The sequence below is a fragment of the Sebastes umbrosus genome, chromosome 11 (assembly GCF_015220745.1).
Source record: "Sebastes umbrosus isolate fSebUmb1 chromosome 11, fSebUmb1.pri, whole genome shotgun sequence".
NCBI lineage: Eukaryota > Metazoa > Chordata > Actinopteri > Perciformes > Sebastidae > Sebastes > Sebastes umbrosus.
In genome coordinates, this window is record NC_051279.1 from 7,422,515 (window position 1) to 7,443,800 (window position 21,286).

The window sequence follows — 21,286 nt, forward strand, 5'->3', positions numbered from 1 at the left end:
TTTTAAAAACATTTAGATATTGTTATTACATGACTTGTAATGAGCCTGTTTCCTTGAGATAAATCACGAGAAAACTGTCTTGTTATCTCAACAAAACAAGCCATTATCCCTTCATCTCGACACAAAGTGTCAAAACTCCAAATCAAAGAGTAATTATTTTGTGATAATGGGTAAACAGCTTTACAGCAAGTGACAACTAAGAATAATTATTTAGTGATGGCAGCAGAAACAGTGTGTGTCATCTTTAATAATCCTCAGAAAATGAAATAAGAACATGCACGCCCTCCCCATCTTTTTATACATGACAGTTTGTTTTGTCTTTCTTTTTTTCATTTTACACTCAGACAATCAGTGAGCAGTGACATGTTTATTTGGCAAAATGTAATCAAAAATACATCAAAGAAAATACATTTAAAATGTACTGAGGATATGAGTGAATACCTGAGTAAATGTACTTTCCAGCATTGGTCTCAAGTACTTCAATTTTGCGTTTTTCAATTTGATGCTATTTTATATATTCTACTAAAATAAAGTACTTTTTACTCCACTACATGTATTTGACAGCTCTAGTTACTGATAACCTTACAGATTGAGAGTTTAAAAACATACTTGAGCACATTAACATGCAGTAGTATTATAATAGTTAAAAATAGTACAGTACTCATAATGCGTACTTTAACTTTTGGAAGGAAGTCTGGATTGGACTCAAATCGGCCTTTTCTTCAAAAGGTAAGTTTCAAATTTTTAAACAATGTATGCATTTTTAGCATTAGCTGGTGAACACAGTGGAACATTTTGCAGCTAAAGAGATTATTTTTTTCTCAGGAGTTGTGTCGTGTCTAGAAGGGAACCCGCAAATAGCGAAATCTGATCAGAGATCTGCAAAAACTCTGCTGCCCAACGATATCCTAACCTTAACTATTCAAGGTCAATGCGTTTCCCCAGTTTGCGGGCTCCTTTTTAGCCAATACCCAGGAGTTGGTGGAGACCAAAACCAGAGCTGAAAGCAGAGAGACTTGCAACAAAGTTGCTCCATATCTGCTGGATGTGTAAGGCAACTGTTTGCCATAACAACTTGTGGTTTTAATATGTTCATAATGTGTTTACAGCTTGTTTCGCGGCCCCAAGTGGCAATTAATACAACAACAATTAATGCAGTTTTAAGGAAAGGATTAGAATACTCCACCACTGCTTTAGACTTCATTTATGCAGCATGAGGCATTTAAAAAGTTTAATTTTGAAGTTGTTTGGTTAAAGATGGGATTGTTAAGTTATCCTTCATTTAGTGCAACAAACTTTCCATATTAAACTTGAGCATTGTGTCCAGTTTGAATGAAGAAAAGGGCTGATTACTATAAGTAAATTGAGCTTAACTTTTCAGAATACTATTTGTTTTTGGTCTTTTGTGTGTTTTGGTGTCCCCTGTTTACAAAAAAGCACCACCAGTTTTACGTTTCCACATCACTTGACTTTTTATTTCTGTAATCCTGTGGACTGGACAGCAGAGAAAGGACAGAGAATGAGAAAAGTTGGTTGGGTATGTGTCAAAGAAGTGACTCCCAGGCAATTATTCCCCCTGACCCTCCAGGGCTGACTGAGCTGACCACAGGCCGTCAGCTGGCACGGTCAGCTGGTTTTGTCCACAGCAGCCGTTGGGCTCACGTCTCAGACAGTCACACACACTCCTGGCTCAACAGGCCACTAATAATAACCACACACTCAGTCAGACATCCAGCTGGACAGTCCGGGCATTGTCTGTGCAACACTCGCCCCCTTTTTCCGGCCAAGGCTGCCATTTGTCTGAGGGTGATCTTATCTTTTCTACACAATGACTCAAGTATGTGTAGATTTTCCAGTAAAAGCTTACATTTAGTATTAGCATCATGTTACAGGGTTGCTGTGGACATACAAAAAAGGAAGCCTGCATGTGACTGAATAGATTTTGTTTATATATTTCTAGTTTCTTTGTTGGGAATATGGTTTGTGGTTGCTCCGAGACAGAGAAGTGGAGAGTTTCCTCTGTGTTCTGTGTGCTCTTGGGTGTGGCCTGACTGCCAGCGCACATCTAACTTCATTTGCAGACACTGATTAGATTACTGTGGGGGCATCTGCTGGCAGACAGGAACTAACCCACCTGTCTTCTGCCTACGCCACGTCTACAACTGAATTTGTCATGCTGATATCAATCGTTTTGAATATTAAAGTTGTATGTAATCTGAGATCATTTAAATGGTCTGAACAGGATTGATCATGTTGTAAACCAGCTGTGTGGCCACACCCAGATCCTCGTTTCATCTTACAGTTTTTGTGCCTTTATTTGATTACTTACTTGTGCATTTGTTCTTTTGTTCCGCTCTCTCTCTCTCTCTTGCTGTTATACTTTATTGTCCTTTTTTGTTTGTTTATGTCTCGTTTTTTGTTCTGTAGCGGTTGGGGTTATGTGGGAGGATGTTTCAGTTACTTCTTGCATTCATGTTGTTCCTGTATTTGCGTTGTTGTCGTCTCTTGTTATTTGATCTAAGAGATTTTCTGTATTTGATGTATATCTGTCTTCGCTTTCACTCTAAATGATCTCAGCAAAAATGTGTCAAATAGAAATGTAACTTTGTGAAGTGGTTTGTCTAATTAAAACTGGCGTGGAACCATTTAGGTTCTTTAAAGCAGCTGTGATAAAACCAAGAACCCTAAAAGAGTAGGTGTTTATATTTATTTCATCATGTTTTGAGCTAAAATGTAATGCTGCCTTATGCATCTCCTGGAACCTGCTCTGTGGTTAAAACCATAGACTGTATGAAATATGGATATAGTCTCCGTGACGTCACCCATAGGTTTCTGAAGAGTCGTTGTGAAGCTCAAAGTGGGTGGCTCACAGCGGCCATCGCCATCTTGGCAGTGACAACACAGCCTGACCAAGCACCCAGGAAGAGCGCCGGGCTTTGAAGCAAATTTTCGTAGTGGCCAAACGGCGGTACTACAACTTCTGTGTCCGTCACGTGATGCCATTGCCTCCAAAAATACTTTTTCCTATAGACTTACTTTGGGAAAGAGACGTCTGTTACTCGGCTGATAAGTTTTTTTGAGTCAAATCAACTTCCCAGTACAAACACTTGACTAGCCCTTATATAAACCATTAGGCCCTTAAAGTTGTAAAATGCACTACTAGCCAAATCCAGATTTATATCCCTTCCTCCATTCATGTGAATGAGACCCAGACATGGATATATAAAGAGAGGACCCAGGCCGAGGGCTGGGAGGCGGGGTTAAAGGAAAACGCTAGTGCGCCTGCTCTTTGGGCCCGATGGACGCAGAAGATCACCGGAAGATCCGGGTATTTTATCACTCAGCAGTCGGGCCATTTTGGCTTCATGCGCCACTGAGCAACTCTCACAGGAATGAACGAGAGTCCGCCTCCAACGCTGTATCCAGTTCTCTTCACATCCAGGAGCCTAACTCCCAGCTGGAGCTGAGGCGGGCCCATGGGTGACACAGCAGAGCAGACAGCTGGCAGCTAGCGACCTAGAACTGCACCCTGCAGCTGTTCACTCAAAGTGGCCACGCCCTCAATTATGCCTAAATTTAAGCCTTGATATAAATTGAAACGAATGAGTTATATAAAAATTCACTCCCCATGCAGTTGTCTTGAACGGGGAAATTAGCTATAGAGACCAAAACTGTGTTTTATACCAGACTGTGAACATTTAACATGGGGGTCTATGGGGATTGACTCCCTTTTGGAACAAGCCTCTAGTGGCCATTTGATGAACTGCGTTTTTTTTACACGTCCGTATTGGCTTCATTGCTCAAGGTTGCTGCTTGGTTAAAATCAGCAGTTGGTGTTGCTGCTTCAAGGATAGTTCATCATTGGGCAGAAACTGTTCCCCCAGTACAAAAGTAGATTTAAAACACTCACCTTCCAAATACAGAAGGTCAATCTGGATGCCAAATAACTCTTTTATCTTCAGATTTCTAAGAATGACTGAGCATCTGAATGTGTTATGCTGTTAATCAACAGCCCTTGTCAGTATTAAAATAGATGACTGTGAGCTCAAACATCCAGGTCATAACCTTTGCTAATATTGTTCTCGTGGAGGATTATAGTTTTTATTTCCACGAGTCACCCCTACAGTCTCACTCATCCTGGATCACCAAACCAACCTGCAGCTGTCATGAGCAGATTGCACATTGCAGTGCAACCTCTGTTCTATTTTAATACAGGCTGGTGACTGATGACTTGATAGGCAGGATTTCATCAGGTTGTGATGCTGTCAGATGCCTTAAGCTCTGTTCATGCAGAGATAGATGACTCCCGGTGTCAAGGCGGGGCCGGCGGAGGGTGCTTTGACGCAGTTGAAATTGTTTTTCGGGGCTTGGAGCAAAACGTTCAAAATAGTTTTTAACTCTAGTGGGACACTTATGGGTCATCTGCGAGACCGCAACAAAAATGATCCACAAGGAAAAGGCAAAACCATTCTGCATTTCACGTATACTTTTTTAACTAATTTCTGTCTCCTCATTTTGCAATACACCCAGCGTCTTCAGTGCACCTTACAGTTCTCTTTATACATTGGCGTTACTTTTGATAAAACATCAGTAACTTACTCCGAAAATCTTGTTTTTGCTGATCTCCGGTGGATTAACACCTCACCTCGCTGCAGTTGTGAGTACACAGTGACATCACTGTTGGGTGAGGTTACAAGGTAAACAAAGCACACCTCTGACCACACCCGGGAAACTAACTTGAAGCTTTCCACGTGAGAGGGCAGCCCATGGTTAAGATACTCTTTAAAGCTACACATTGCCACTTCCTCAAACCTGTTCACTGTCATTCTCTACCTGTCCACCAGATGCCGCAAGAATAACTTCTTTCCCTCCAGTCCCCGTGACCTGACCTTCCTCGCTCACCTGTTCCCACTTTCTTCATCAGCCCTGCAGATCTTTAATCAGCCTCACTCCTTGTCAGATTGTCAACGTTGTAATATGGCTTTCTTGCCTTTTGTTATTGCTTTCGAACTTCTGTTACCTGAAACTGATCCTGATACTAAGCCTGGACCTGGACCTGGACCTGGACCTGGACCTGCCTGTCGGCGTACCTGGACCTGTAAGTAAGACTATGTATATATGTAAGTCTGTCTGCATTGTCTGCGTTTGGGCCAGTCCTCCAATTATACATAAGAAATATCAAAATCTAATTAGTTGCTGTGAGCACATAAACCCTTTCCACTTTGGACACCACACAACCTCCACAAGCACCATCCTCAGGCAAAATATGTCAGACATTCAAGATAGGCTACTGTATTTCATTATTCAATTATCAGATTGCTATGAAAGTGTTCCCAAGGAGACAGACCCTTTGATTTTGATGACATCATGTTTTTCTTCTAGGAAAACAAATGAGAAAAACTCATATTTCTGGTCCCACTTCCAGTGAACCTCTATAGCTAAATGCAACACGTTGTTAGTTGGGTGTGTCTTGCAGGGCTTCAGGCTTATTACTCAGTGGCACCATACGATTATTTGTATTATTCTCTCACAGTTAATACGTTCCTTCATGCATTTTCTGATACAGGGATCTAAAGTGCGAGAACCCAGTGCAGCTCCTCCATCATTCACACCGATGACATCAGGAGTAAATCAATGGAGACGGGTTGACGGCTGGCAGATGGCAATCAGAGCACACATGTGTGCACACACACTACCACAAAGAGCTAAGAGGTTTACTCTGCTAATGGACTCTTACAAACACACCTCCCCCCATGGTTATCCAGTGGCTACTGGTCATGGCTGGACAGTAAAGCATGTTAATAACCTGTGTGTCAACTTTCGCACCATTTTTCACTTAGATTTTGTTTATTCCAGTGAGAACAGATGCCTTTGGTTGAACAAAATGATGGCACCAAGACCTACGGATGTGTAAGTGTTGCAGTTTGTAAGAAATTAGTCCATAATCTAAACCATTAGACATATTATATCAGAACATGGATGCTGTTCCCCTTTTTCTAAAAGCCAGGCAGAACAAAATGAAGTCTGGTCTGGTGCTCATGTTCAGATATATCTACATGTGTTTAGAAGTGGTTGTAATTGGCCAAAAACATGTTCTAGCTGTGCTGATAAGTCACATCAAACGCAATAATACTTTATTAGCATCCATGCCAAGTTTTGTGGTAACCAGGGAGCTTGTTAGTGAAAACTTGGCACACCGTAAACACGTGCTGTTGACGGTTGGTTTGACCCTCAGTGATGCCCGGGGTTTTACTGCGTTAAGTTGCCAAGGAATAAAATGATTCATGCCGCAATCAAAAGATGCATCCATCCTCAAGGATGATTTAATGGTAACCAATAATTTGTGCCAAATGTCTTCAAATTTGAGCACTGTGCCAGAGCAACTTTTAACTATACAAACACTTATATGTTTAAAAAAATAGCAGGTTGCCTTGATGCTCATAGGCATTATTTTGAATGTAGTAGTCAGTTAAAGCCAAACTCCTTTAATTAACTTGACTACGTTTTTTTTTGCGCTAATAGTGCACTCTTGATGAAGATGAAATTAAAGTAGAAATTGTGCTAATTCATTTGTTAAAAAATATGCTCTTTTTACCATATTTTAATTGATCAAATTGATAATATTCAACAGTATCCAACTACCCAAAGTGTACTACCTGATCATGAATAGCTTTTGAAACACCAATACATATTGTAAAAGGATCTTAAATCTGACTAGTAAATTTGACGTTTGAATGAATTTTCAATCAGTAAACAGGCTTTGATTAATCAAATATTCCCTTTGAGATGGTAAAGGACTGGAGCTGTTTGCAGATCAAATGGAGCCAAACACGTATTCAATACATGCAAACTAAAAGATCTTAAGCAAAGTCCAGTGGCACCAAATGGCGTATGAATGACACAGTAATTTGTAAGTCACTTTGCATGCAATAACAATGTTTTGATTGCTTTTGCCGTGTCATGTGTACGCCAAGTAGTCTGCACTGACTGCAATGTAAATGCATCCATGTGAATATAACACAGGACTTTCAACCAGGAGACCGGTGTTTGGTCATGACCCAACCATGATGTTTTTCCTAAACCTAACTAAGTGTTTTTTTTTCATAAACCTAACTGCGGACAATACCGTAGGTTTGTTTCCTAAACATAACCGCGACCGTTTCACTGTAACAACGTGGTGTTAACTGATATGCGAAAAGCCTAAAATGCGTTATCATGACATGCAGAAATGTCGTGCTATCTATACGCCTTCCCATGAGACTGGGTTTCTCTGTACAGACACTACATACATGTTAATATGTAGGCTATTCAAAGTAACAAAGTATTTTATTATTATTAGCAGTGTAGGAAGAACCTCTCCTGGAGGACCACTTACAATTTCTTTGGAAATCATAATATTAAATGAATTCTTCTTTTTATCTTCATCTTATTTGCTCTCCTCTCAAGGCATTAATTCTTCATATCACAGATAGCGATGTATAGTGGACAGCTCTATTGACGGGCAGAGAATAAAGAGCATGCCAGACGGATGCCGTAATGCCATTCCAGCACTCCGGCCTTCTCATGGTGAATACGACTGTCTGCGGTTTCCTTCCTCTCTGATTCCCTCATTGGGCAGCGAGGAGGCGAAAACCCGCTAAAATAGCCAGCATTGTTCAGAAAACTGACTAATGAATGACAAGGGGGAGGGGGGTTGGAGGGTGGAGGGAGTGAGGGTGGGGGGAGGTGAGGTCACACATTGTTCCCTCTTTCGGACTTTTTCCTTGGCCGTCTCATGGGATGGCTGTTTGCTTGTTGAGGGCCCCGGTGCTGCTTTGTTAGCTTGCCTGTTTTGAGGTCAGTGAAGCTGGGATATTGCCCAGTCCAGGCACAAACACACGCCCGCATGCACGCACGCACGCACGCACACACACACACACACACACACACACATACACAGCCTCACAGCAACGAAATCCCCAAAGGAAACAGAGATGGATGTTGCTTGAGAGCAGCAAGCAGCTGGTTTGTTGACATTGTCTAAAGGATGAAACTGTATTCTGAGTTAAAGAAAAGGTTCATAGTTTTAGAGGAATGTCTCATCAATCATCACTGACCAATTCCCGTTTTTATATAACAGACATTCATAGAGTTTTCAACACCATAGTAACTGGCAAAAACCTCCTCCTGTTGTTTGTTAGCAAAGGTGTTGCACAATTAAATCCACAATTTTATCATTTCCCCTGGTAACACTTGACATTATGGATGTTTCCTTGAAAGAACGGATCCATTTAAATCCAGGTAATATTCATTGATTATTAATTTATTATTTTAATTCTTAATTCTCCATATACTGTATGTTGGACTGTATGCTTGCCTGCAGACATTCACATTTTTGCATGTTCAGCTGACCTGCTCTGACTAGACTCTCTTGTGTATTAATTGAACACTGTTTCTATTTTCTGTACAATTAGTATGAAATTAAATTGTTCTTTCCACGACACTTAGGCAGACACATATTGGGAAATAATGGATCTGTAAAATAAAGTGTTACCTTTGGCATTATAAAGGGCTTGTATAAGACTGTGTTAATGGATTCAGCCCCTCTGTGAGTTGACAACATTTTTATTTGCTAAAGAAAACAGGATGCTAATACCAATTCACCAGAAATGTAAACTGTTGTATTAGTGATCAGCCTAAATGAGTTTCATTCAGCTGTCGAGGCTACATACAGGTATACAGTCTTCAATAATCTGAATAAAACAGTCTGTATAACAATTAAACATATTTGCAAAATGTTTGTTTAGACCTACTTTGGCAAAGTATGCTCATACAATGGTTTGTATGATATCTTATGAAAAGTTATTCCTCATTTTCGTACGTTTTCCTACGAATGTCCAGCAACACGTGTCAAATTGCGCTCATTACATGCATACAGTCTTTTCAAAATAAACTTCCGTCTTCACAGGAAACAACTTGGTTAGGATAAGGCAATAAAATTACTTAGTTAGGTTGACGTAGAGATCATGGTTCGGGTTAAATAACTACGGAAGTGGCATTGCTTTATTACGGAAGTTACGTGACAAATATATCAACGTTGACCTCTTGTTTCACACGGGACACCAACAGCGGTCTCCTGGGTGAATGTTCGATGTTTTTTGACCCACCCATCCACCCCGACCTCCTCCCTATGTGGCATTTGTCGCTCTTTACTTACTGGTTCACGATTACCTGGAGAATTGATTTTGTGGGATATATATAAATTACAGTGCATAGCTTTTCGTAGGTAAAGCTATGAACGTATGTGTATGAGAACAGCCTGACTTCGGTAATGTCAGTGTTTGAGGTGCACTGTGCAAGCAAATAACAAACAAAGAGACATTAATCTACTGTTTATTTTGGACTGTGAATGTACCGCAGCAAAAACTTTATAGATGGAAAAAAAAAATCTGTTTAATACAGACCAACCAAAAACAAATTTATCCAAATCGTGTTTATCTTTTACATAAACCTTTTACAACCAACCATTCATTCTACACGCATAAAACATGCAAAGATGAGCCAATCAGCAGAAACACTAGCAGTCTCTGTGATACATTGTGAAATAGCAGCTCTACAAGGAATTCTCCTCTTCTGGTCTCATTGATTCCCATCAGTCGGTAAAATCAGATTAGGCAGCAATCAATAACCGCTTTGACTTTCAAATGACATTCTTTGTTCTGTCTTCATGCCGTTCCCTCATGCAGAAACCTTCCTACATAACATGCACACTGAAAGAGCTTCAACGATTAGGATAGGCAAAAAAATGGTTAGTCTAATATGTCAGTTTACAACACATTCTCACTCCCAACTTGTCAAATACCGCCGCTACGTCGGTTTCCAATGCCGAGGGGCGCTGCCCAATCGACGCTGCCCAATTGGCAGTATTTGATGAGTTGGGAGTGAGACCGGGTTGCAGTTTAAGGAAACAACAGTAGTGCTCGGTATCTTTAGAGATAGAATTGGCACATTAGTGGTTAGCAACACTGAGGTGCGCACTAAGGCACGACTTTGGTTTTTGTAGTAAATGCGTTATGCAGAAAACGTCATTTTCATCTGACTAACACTGATGACATCTAAAATTAGTTTAGCGCAAACTACTTTTTATACCGTTTCCTCCCCAGATGACCAGGATCCACCCTCAGCGTCTGACTCATCAGAATGGACCAACTCCCCCTCAACAACATTTCTACACAACACCTGCTTCACCTCCGAATGCATCTGCTCCTGCTCTTTCTTAGCGGCTTTAGATGAGTCAATATCCACCCTGGAGTTCCAGTTAACCACATTTTCCGAATTCCCCCAAACCAAATTGTCGGCAAACCCTAGATTCTGATTGGTTTGCTCGGCTGCTTCGTTACAGGCATCGTCTGGTTGATAGGTGGCACCGGTCTCCAAGGAGGACGCCCAGAAGTCACTCTTTAAGCCAGAGCTAAAGAAACCATGGAGGCTGTTGTCTTTGCCGTTTGTGTTCAATAGTTCTGTTGAGTCCTTCACCACAAAGATCTCATTTTCATCAGGTGCACTGTCGGGGGAAATCTCAAGGGGCTCCTCTTTAGGTGTCATAACGCCCTCATCAGAGCCTCTGGCGTCGTGGAGATGACTTTCAGCTGATTCAGGCACATTATCACATTTTTCATAATCTTCATTCTTATCTTGGATTTCAAAGTCCTCACTGGGGTTCTCTAGGACTTCCCATTCAGCTGTTTCCGGAGCTCCTGGAAACTCCTGATGGTCTGCAACATCCTCAATTAGATGTTCTTGAGATACACTGGATGCTTCCACAACCTCTTTCACCTCTGTGGGGGCAGCCACATCCTGCAGGTTTTCCTGATCTGCTGTTACCTGCAACACAGAGTTCGGATCCTCTGAGGTGCTGATTTCCTCCATATCAGGCCCGCTGATGAAGTCAGTAACGCCAGAGCGATCTTCTGTTACATCAGAATGTGTCACCATGGACACATTGTGTTCATCCTCTTCCTCCATTGTCTCTGGAGCGTCTATCACCTCCTGATCTTTGTGCTGGACCTTCTCATCCACCAGAGTGTCTGCTTCAGGCATTACCACTGACAAATCACTTGAATATTGGTTCTCGTAAGGTTGATCTATAGTTGTAGTGGAAGATGCAAGTTGGTGGTATACTCTCTCTTCAGGCTCTGCACAGGAAGACATTCCAGCCTTTGACATTTCCAGATGCAGCATCTCCTCACTCTCACTGACCTGCTGCTGTGCAAAGTGAGCACTGTAGCTGTCTGTGGCTAGGTTTTCTAATTCCTGTTCCACAAGTCGGTCTGTCTCCAACTCCTCGTCGTAGCACACCTGTGTGTGTACCGTGGGTTTGGTAAGTTCTTCAGTTTCTTCATGTGAATGTCCCTCACTGACTTTTCTGATAATTTCTTCTGCATTCACCAGCGTAGCCTGCTCACTTACAGTCATACCATGGCCAACACCCCTGTCCTCAATGTGAGTATATCCCAGATCATAGTCTTCATCCAACGCTTCCCCTTCGACTTCTTCACACAGATCTTCCATAGTTCCAAATCTCTTTGACTTGCCTTCGCTCAACAGTCCCATCTCTCCGATCTTCTTTTCCTGTTCACCTTCACTAGACTCGCTCTCATCCACGTGTGACGCCTGGGTGTTGGCGTCGGTCTCGTCGCTCTTGTATCGAATCAGAGGACGAGTGTCAGCGAGAGTGTTGTCCTGAGCGTAGCTGTCACTCTCCAGCTCGGTCCGCCATGACACAGAGACATTTTGAGAATCCTCCTCTTCATCGTCTTCTTCATTGTCAGGAGACAGTGCATGCTCTTGGTCTACCTGCTGTCCATCATCATCTACTTGCTTGTCCATCATTGAAGAAGCCATGTTGTGGTCTTGCTGCACATCTGTCGCAAAGTCAGACCTAATTTCTCTCTTTTCATGCTCTTTTTCTCTTGCTGATATATCATCCTCTGGTTCAGCATGTTGTCTTTTTTCTTCCTTTTTTATGCCTTCATCTGTCTTCAGATCAACCTTCCTTTCTATAACACTATCCCAAGTATCCATCTCTTCTCCATCAGGGTACAACTTATCCTCAACATCCATCTCAGTGGTTCCTACTATAGAACAGCTAATTTCTTGCCTCATTTCAGCTGCATCCTCCTTCAGGATGTTTTCATCTCGGCTGAAGTCTGTCACTTTGTTGAACAAGCTTTCTTCAGGCTCACATACAGACACTGGACTACTCGTCCTGGAATCAAAGTTTGCTTCAATCACCGCCTCAGTTTCAGAATCTGACATTTCCTCTTGCACATGCTCTACTACTTTGCCTATGAACTCTTTTTCCATCCATGCATCGATTGCAGCATGCCGCTCTTGCATATCTTCTTTTTCTGCGGGTATTTCATAAGGCACATCCTTATCGGATTCATCTGAAAAACGACAGGACTCCTCTGTCATTCTGACGTGGTATGGTGTAAGGTTGGGTGTCATAAACTGGTTCTGACTAACTTCCTCGTTGACGTGTGGCTCACTGCTGAGGCCAGACTCAACCTGATAACTGATGACTGGTCTTTCCTCGGGAGGTTCAACACCAGAATTGTTCCGGTCCTCTTCACCTTCTTTGTCCCCTGATGTTGTCTCAGCCTCTCGCTCATTGGGAGGTGATAAAGGCTCCGCAAAGGTGACTTTCTCATGAACCTCCTGTGGTCTGAAATTTTCAACGGCTCCGTCCTGCAGTATTTTAGGATAAGGGGTTTCCCATGTTGCTGACTTTTCTTCATATGCGGGTTTGGCAGAAATCTTTGGGGTTTCATTGAGGGTTACAGGTTTTCTACTCCAGATTGGTGTTGCATTAATCGCTGTTGGCCCTCTTCCTGTCATGCCACGGAGAGATGAGAGGGAAGTGGTCTTGTGGCTAGCGGACAGCTGGGTCTGGTAATTCTTTTGAACCCCCCGAGGACTGAAAACTGCATCTGTGGAGCACAAGAGCAGAGCTCATGAATACACAATGACCTAAGCTACTGTAATAATAATGACTTGCATTGATGTCTCTTGAGTTTAAACCCATTTCTATTCTGCCAAATATACTGTATCCTAGATATCTGATACCTCCACACAGCTTTGACTAGTATTTGAAATCATTCCTAGTACCCTTAACGTGACAGGGATACCGTGGAGAACCTGCCTCCCCAAAGCATTATTAAAATGTATGTTCTCAATGGAGGTTGGACACTAATGGGAAGATATTGATCGTCATTTCGTCGTCTAAGTTACCGGAAAGCAAAGCCATATGGCTCAATAACCTTTGGGGACTGTCTTAGGTGGCTTGCATTACAGGACCCCAAAGTGCCTACCTCAGCTCCCTTAGCCAAGCCCCCCAAACCCCCACCCAGTTAGACTAATGCGATTACAAACTGTATCAAACATGTCCCCCACTCTGAGGGGCTTTTAGGTAGGCTGAGTGAAATTATACCCTTACAAAGGAGAACGGAGATAAAGGATTTATGCAACATGTTGAGGTCCTACACACTGCAGCAGTGAAGTCACTGACATGGTGCCGATGTATTGATATTGTTTTCATTAATTACCTGTTTTGTAAATGTTTCTTGGCTGATTTGACAAAGAGATGTTTCCCTTGAAGCTTTCTCTGTCCAGCAAAGCTCTGTAGAGACAGACAACAAGAGAAGCAGGTTACACTCTGCAGCTTTCACACACAACATGTGAATATTGTGATGGTTAAAATTTTGGATGAGGGTCACATGATGATGCACAAAGATCGATGGGCAGGAAGAGGAGCGAAGGGTGACTTTTGTTGCTCTCAAGCAGCAGGAACGGACTGAGGTCTGTTGTTATGGTAATGAAGGGAAGGGCCTGCTATTGAGGAGCCATCTGCAGCGCACAAACCTCTGACATCAATTCCTCTCACACACACACAGACGCTCATGCACACCGACACACATAATGACAGCAGATATTACAAGCAGCCCATGCAGCACTAATACCACTGTCTCCATTCACACGTGGACCACACCAGCCTCCATTCCAACACATAATATAATTAGCTGCATGTCTAGCTGTTTTTTTTGTGCGTCTGTAAATTTAATTTTGAAATATATCTAGGTCTAACAACAGACATGTGCAGTGAATGACATTGAAATTTGTCCTCTAGTTTTTCCTCCCCCCTCTCTGTTGTTATTCTAGACTCCCATAGCTCATAAATCGGTTGGGTAAGGGTCAATATGTTGAGGAGGGGGGAAGAAGAAGAAAGGAGACACCGCTATTGAGCGCCATAATGGAGAAGTTGTCCAAGACATCAGAGGCTGCTCGTTCAATGGGTTGACCCTTAGTCCAGACGGCTGCACCCACTGTGGACGGTTCGTTTATTTGTCAGCTTCTCTCACCGATGGAAGTTACTGAGCAGCAGCGTTAGAATGGGTCTTATTTACATGTTTGTATCCAGATATTTTGGAAGCTATAGAAACAAAAAAGGTGCAACTAAAAGTCATTATCAGCCAATCTGCTGATTATTTTCTTTAACTGGTTACAAAATGTCAGAAAATGTTTTTAAAAAAAATGCTTGTTTGGTTCGACCAACAGTCCAAAACCCAAAGATGTTCAGTATACTATCACATAAATGAAAGAAAAGCTGCAAAACCCTCACAATGAGAAGCTGGGAACAACAATGTTTGGGTAATTTTTGCTTAAAAAACTACTGATAATCAATTGATCATCAAGCACAAGGGTATAGATGGTGACTGTATCTTGGAAGAGTCTGAGTACATAGTGTGTTCTCTCCCCATATCCATATATGAGCAACAATTCGGAGCTATTTCCATGTGAGTGCGACCACAAAAGTTAATCATTATCTTCATATTAGTTATTAAAGACAAAAGATGTAGGAAGACAACAGTCAGCTCCCATGACGTTGAGAGTGAGAAGGCTTTTAACAAACATCAAAAATATGTTTTCACATTAAATGCAACATTCATCCCACACCTATCTGACATCAAACAGGTTAGTACCTCAGATCATCCACCCTGGTGAAGTTTTAATGCTTTTACATCACAGTGTGAAGCCAAAGTTTCTCCTTTTTCACAGCGATGTGACTGACACTTCATAAAAGCCACCTTATCACGAAAAGTCAAAGTCAACACAAACAGAAAACTTATCTCTATCAATGCTCCATCTGCTGTTTCATTTTAAATGACAATGATCAAAACAATAGTCATATCATAATGGCTATTTTTCACACATTGATCACAAAATCTTTGAAAGAAGATACAAAGCTGACGTGTTAGTACAGTCAATATCTGATAAATCAAACAACGAATTATGCACATCTGTTTCCCTTGGGATGAAAAAAAGTATAAAGAGAAAGATGTGAATGGATATACTATATATTTACACCTATGAGACTCTACTTTCCCACGATTTTAAAGGCAACAGACAGCCCACAGTATATTGCAATAGAGTGAAGTAATAAAACAAAGCGCAATGTAAGGTGAACATGTTGCAAGCCTGTTGTGATGCAGTAAATTCAGTTTGCAGAAACAGAAAAGGGACAATAATCAATATCATGATGAAATATTTTTTGACGTTATCATGACTGGCACAAAATATTGTATTATTTTCATATCTTGTGTTACCCTGTGACTGCAACACATTCACCTACAACTTAGCTTTGTCATCCACAATGTCCAGTCTTTCTGCTAAGCTAGGCTAAAGTCCCATCTCCAGCTCCTTACTTAAAGGGACTGTTTGTAAGAATCAGAAAAGCTTGTTAACAGCGACACCTGTGGCCGTTAAGTCAACGAAAGTCAGCGTCGGGCTCGCGCTTGTGCTCGCTCTAAATAGAGATGAACGAGCATCGTAACATAACGGCAGCCGTTTCACGGTAATGACGTGGCATTAAATGACACGCGAAAAGCTGTTTCACAACGTTAACCCCGTGGTCTAAAATGTGTTATCATGACATGCGGAATGTCCTTGAAATGTTGTGCTTTTTATACGCCTTCCCATGAGATCAAGTTGAAAAGTCAGAGTATGTGATTTGCCCCCTTACCCTCCTCTCACCAGATGCATGCTGGGATAGGCTCCAGCCCCCTTACCCCACGCACAGGATAAGCAGGTATGTATTGATGGGTTTTATCTCTATCGTTGGCTTTCTGTCAAGCATTTTGTGATAAACGTATATTTATTAGGGGTGCTTTACGAATCATATTTCCTTTACGTATTACAGCAGCCGGCAGTGCAGCGTACCTGTACGTTGCTACCTCCTGGCCCAGAGACTTCTTCTGCTGCAGCAGGCCTCGGTTCTCCAGAACAAGATGGTCGATCTCCTGGCCCAGCTCCTCTTTCTCCGCCTGCAGGCCTTCCCAGTGCTCCTGCCAAAACAGGAAGTGAAACAGGAAAAGGAAGCGGTTAAAAAAAGGTATGAATGCACTCTCACAGTGGATTATAGTGGGTAAAAATAAACATTCTTTGCGTTAGTCACATTCTGTAGGTTGTTGACAGAATAAGGCCTTTATTTCACTGTTGTACAAGTTGACACTTGAGGTTTGACTTGTCACACTGGTTTGTTATTATTACAGTCCATGCAACCTTGTTGCTAGTGGCCCAGGACCACACTGGGAGAAGGCAGCATTGTCCTAAAAAGTGCTTAATTTGGGTGCTTCACTCCTCAGACCTCACTGTGACCCAGAACTAATCCCAACAGCCCCAGCCTATAAATACATAGTCCACCAGTCCCTTTCAGACCTGAATGTTTTCATTCCATCAGAATATTAAATTAGCGTACTGAGGGAGGAAAGCCCCTGGGGGGAAGAACTCCTCCTTAAAGCCTTCAGTGGGACATCTGGCATATTACTAAAGATCTTGAATATTCGCCAGGATAAGAGATATAAAACATATATCAGGTGGTCATTAGAGTGAGAAGAAAAGGATTTGGTGATTAAGTATTTGATCTTTTAAGACTTAACCAGCCGAATGTAATCACCATGCAATAGTAGATGTGTCATTTTGTCTTGTCCTTAGTTGCACCGATGCTGATTATCAGCTGGCCACATTCCCCTGTGGTTTGTCACTTCATTATTTTAGACTGTGTCTATTTGTGTCAGGTGAAGCCGCGACAAAGACATGAAAGATTGCACATTTCATGGGTAACAGTAGCAAGGACTTTTTACACAACAGAAGTTCCCCAATTTGCAACCATTTTTTTTTCACAGCTTCTCTAAAAAAAAAGGAGAAAAAAGAAGCATAACTCAAATGGCAGGACTTTTGTTTTGAAAGTCGATCTCCTCCACAATAGTATATATTGATCGACTGACAGTAGGATGACATACTGTACTGTATATGATGTTTTTTTGTAATGCTGAAATAGTTATTGACACAAAATGAATCAATGGTGATCATCAATTTTAAGCCATTTAATTCAAATAAGAACTAGAACGAGTTTTTCAAGGCACCACTTTCGATACATTTGTCATTTTTGACATTTCATAGATTAAACAGTTAATCCATTCTCTGCGAAAAGTAGCTTAATCAATAATGAAAACACTTGTTAGTTGCAGCCTTTGTGTACAGCCAAAGACGTATGGAGCCCATGCTTTATAAAAGATGTTTACAGGTACAATGAAAAGGATCTGTAGCATCCCAGCAGGATGTTGTGCTCTCACCTGGAGTTGCTGGATTTCCTGGCTGTATCCATCTCCTTGTTGGGCTGCGGTCTTCTCCAGATGCAGCCTGACGTTGTGAGCTGAGGCGAGCTCCTTCTCCAGGGCTCGGAGCTTCAGCTGGCTCTCGCTCTTCTCCTGACCCACTTGGGTTAAACGGTTCCTGGCCTGGTTAAGCGACTCCTCTAGCTGATCTAACTGCCCTTGGTAGGTTTCTGCTGTCTCCTGCCATGCCCTGGTGGCACTCTGTGAGTATTCCTGCCCCAGCTGTAGGAGATTTGGTGTCTGATTGCCCCTTTGAGCCAATGTGGGTGGCATTGTGGCTCTGGAATGGGTCAATGTGGCCTCCAAGTGGGCTACATCCTCCTGATGGGTTTGAATGAGGTATCTCATCTCATCCTCCAGCTGACTGACTTTCTCCCTCAGCCAGATCTGCGCCCTCTGTTCCTCCTCCAGCTCCTTCCTGCTTTGCTCCATCTTCCTCTTGGCCTCCATCTGGGCCTGAGCCTCCCTCTGCCTCTGCAGGTCCAGGGCTTGGAGTTCCTCAGCCACCCTGCAGACCTCCATCTCTGTGTGGACCCTGTCCCTCCAGGCTGCATCCACCTCCAGTCTCGCCTGCAGCAACTCTTCCTTCAGTCCCATCCTTTGCGTCGAGGCTCCATGATTGCTGCGTCTCAGGGCTTGAATCTCTTTTGCAAGCTGCGCGTTCTCCTCCTCCAGGACTTTGACCCGGCCCAGGTAGGTCTCCAGGCGTCGGTTCAGGTTCAGCATCTGGTGCTTCTCCTCACCCAAGTGGCCGTGGTGGAAGGTTTTATGCAGACTGTGGAGCTCCATGTCAGTGTTGGAAAACAGAGAGATTTGGCAAACGGAGGCCTCACTCAGAGGTACACTGATTATGATTTGGCAGCCAACTGTATCTCCCTGTCCAGGCCTGAGTCAGTGTGTGTGGGGTGGTTTTGTGTGAGTGAGGCTCCTGTGAGGCTCTGGTAGTGTGACTGCCAGCACGAGGCTTTTCCTTTCATACTGAAGGGGCCGGGCACACGGACAGGAGGGGAGGAGGGATGGAGAGGGAGGAGACTGAAGCCTGGATAGGGAGGGGAGAGGTGGAAGGATGGAGAGGGAGGGGAGAGGAGGAAGGATGGAGAGGGAGAGAGTGGGCTGAGGGAGAGAGGAAAGAATGGTGATGAGACGAAGGGGTGGAGTAGGAGGGCTGGAAGAGATGGGAAAGGGCAGAGAGAGGCAGTGATGTAATTTCCAAAGTTAACTCTTTCACAACTGGCACTTTTTTCCAGCTGAAGAAAAATCTCTGAAAGAAAGACCCAAATAGATAAAAACCAAGAGCTTAGAGCAGGGCTGCCCAAAGTGGGGCCCGCGGGCCAAAGTTGCCATCAGGTTTGATTTGGCCCGCCAGATGTTAACAAATTATTATTTTTTTTATTAAAAGACCCAACCGACTTTACTGTCTTTTGGAAGCCGTACTCGGGTTTAAGGTTAGAAGATAGTGGCATCATATGAAACTAGAAAACCTAAGGACTCCATTATACCAATCATGTCATTTTAGCTTGTCAGGAAGGAGGCTAACACTCTAAAGATTGGGCTAAATTTTGGTGGGGAAAAACTGATATGGCCATTTGTCAAGATGTCCCTTGACCTCTGACCTCCAGATATGTGACTGAAAATAGGTTTTATGGGTACCCACGAGTCTCCCCTTTACAGACATGCCCACTTTATAATAATCCTATGCAGTTTTGGGGAAAACATGCAGTTTTTTTAATGCAGTATACATGGGAACTTGGGATCCTAGGACCATTTTGCATCTTAACAATACAATACAATAGGTCTTTCATTTTGGCCCGTGGCCCTCCATTGAGTTCCAGTTTTGGCTCTCCAAGGGAAAAGCTTGGGCACCCTTGGCTTAGAGGTTTAAGACGCCAGGGACCACCGGAGGATCTTTGTTGCATCATTCGTTCATGTTTTTACTGTCGTGATCCAATAAATGCAAAAATATCCTTAAATACCTCTAAAATTATTTTTTTAAAAGAAAAGAAATTGATTAATGCTTGAGGTTCCGTCAAAGGCAAAGGAGAGCATGAAAGTTTTGGTTTGGTAAAAGACGGTCAGAGATATATTTTGATCCTAAACCAGAGCATAGTAGACAAACAGCAGGTATTTAAACAATATTTGGTGCAGAAACCTGTCAAATGGTGTGATGTGATTACTTTTTATCTTTGTCTTTGTTAGGAATGAGCTGGGATTTTTTTGGGGGGGAGTCCTGAGAAAAAAAAGACATTAGAGTAACCTAACCTGCTGAAATTGAAAGTGTGGACAAGGACAAGTGAAACTAAAAATGTTATTGAGAAAAGTAACCCACTAACCAATTGCACAACATCAAAGTTTTTAATCATCCTCTTTCTGAGAATAACGTCTGGCTGCAGAAAAATAAAGTATCACAGGGGGATATTATGGATATGGAGAAGATTAATTAAATACAATTAGGACAAATCATCAAGTCTTCGAATCAAATGTAACAACAACAACAACTGTAAATGAAGATGGAAGTCATTCTAATTATATGGTATGAAATTTCAGCTTGAGACATTTTTGGAAACTATTGGAAATTAGTTAGTTAGTTAATGATTAAACCAAAACAAATAATGCAAAGTGGGAACTCGTCCTCTGAAGTCCATAACCTTATCAACATTAACACATTATCAGACTGAGGCACAGTATCTGCCCAGAAATATTAGCAATAATAATACAAATCTTCATAAAAAGTATCATATATTTTATAGGCCTTGCACTGTAAGTGTGGGTGCTCAGTGATGCTAGGGAAGGTTAGAGCTTGACCTCCCCATCTCCATCTAGTGGGCATTTCTCAGCACTGCTACAGCCTGCCATTACCCAGTGTTACATGGTGACACTGCTAACTGCCTCTTACTCTGAAATAACGATGGAACAGAAGAAATGTGTTATAAAACCCACAAAGGTAACTTTTTCTGACGTTGTTAATTGCTTTATTACTTGTGTTTTTTAATGTATTGCACCAGTAACTGTTGGTCAGGGAGATTATAATATTTGTGTATTAGATTATAATAAGCCTAAAGGTTGTAACCAGACTCATTTGTCATAATAACCCATATTAACCGGCTAAAATGTTTTTGAGGAAGGCCTGCCCCCTAAAACCCGTTGTTCTATAACTCAGCCTGGCCTCAACGGAGCATCGTTAAAAATAAGAAAACTTCCTCTGATAAAAGGGCACACAGACAAGAAATACAAAAGCTGTCATGAAGTTATCAAAAGGCAGTATCTCCCATGATGCTCTGCATGCTGTTCAGGCCTTTGTTGCTAAGATTATATTGGGGAAATATACCATACTAATGGTATTTAGAAAACAACTGAAAAATACTGTAGCAGCTTCTTCTTTTGAGTCCATAGCAATCTCAAATGTCGTTCTGCCAATATCGGGTACAAGGCCACAGGGTGGGTTTTACCTGGTCTTCTGGGCTACACCGGGGGCGCGTCGGCACATTCCAGCAGTTGGGACATGGTCTGCACTGACCCACAGCCGCACGTGTCTTCTGTTGTGTAGTAGTGTAGGCTTTCACCAGTGCTTTGCA

The 21,286-nt window shown here is 42.3% G+C and overlaps 1 protein-coding gene across 1 annotated transcript; it reads right to left on the reverse strand.

The window, feature by feature from the left end:
• Nucleotides 1-9,358: 9,358 nt before the first annotated feature.
• Nucleotides 9,359-18,724, reverse strand: nes (nestin). Its single transcript, XM_037785616.1, has 4 exons — nt 17,673-18,724; nt 16,258-16,382; nt 13,587-13,660; nt 9,359-12,971 (listed from the first exon to the last, which is right to left on the reverse strand). The coding sequence occupies exons 1-4, from the start codon at nt 18,501-18,503 to the stop codon at nt 10,123-10,125; spliced, it is 3,879 nt and encodes a 1,292-aa protein (XP_037641544.1). The 5' UTR covers nt 18,504-18,724; the 3' UTR covers nt 9,359-10,122.
• Between the last annotated feature and the right edge of the window lie 2,562 nt (nt 18,725-21,286).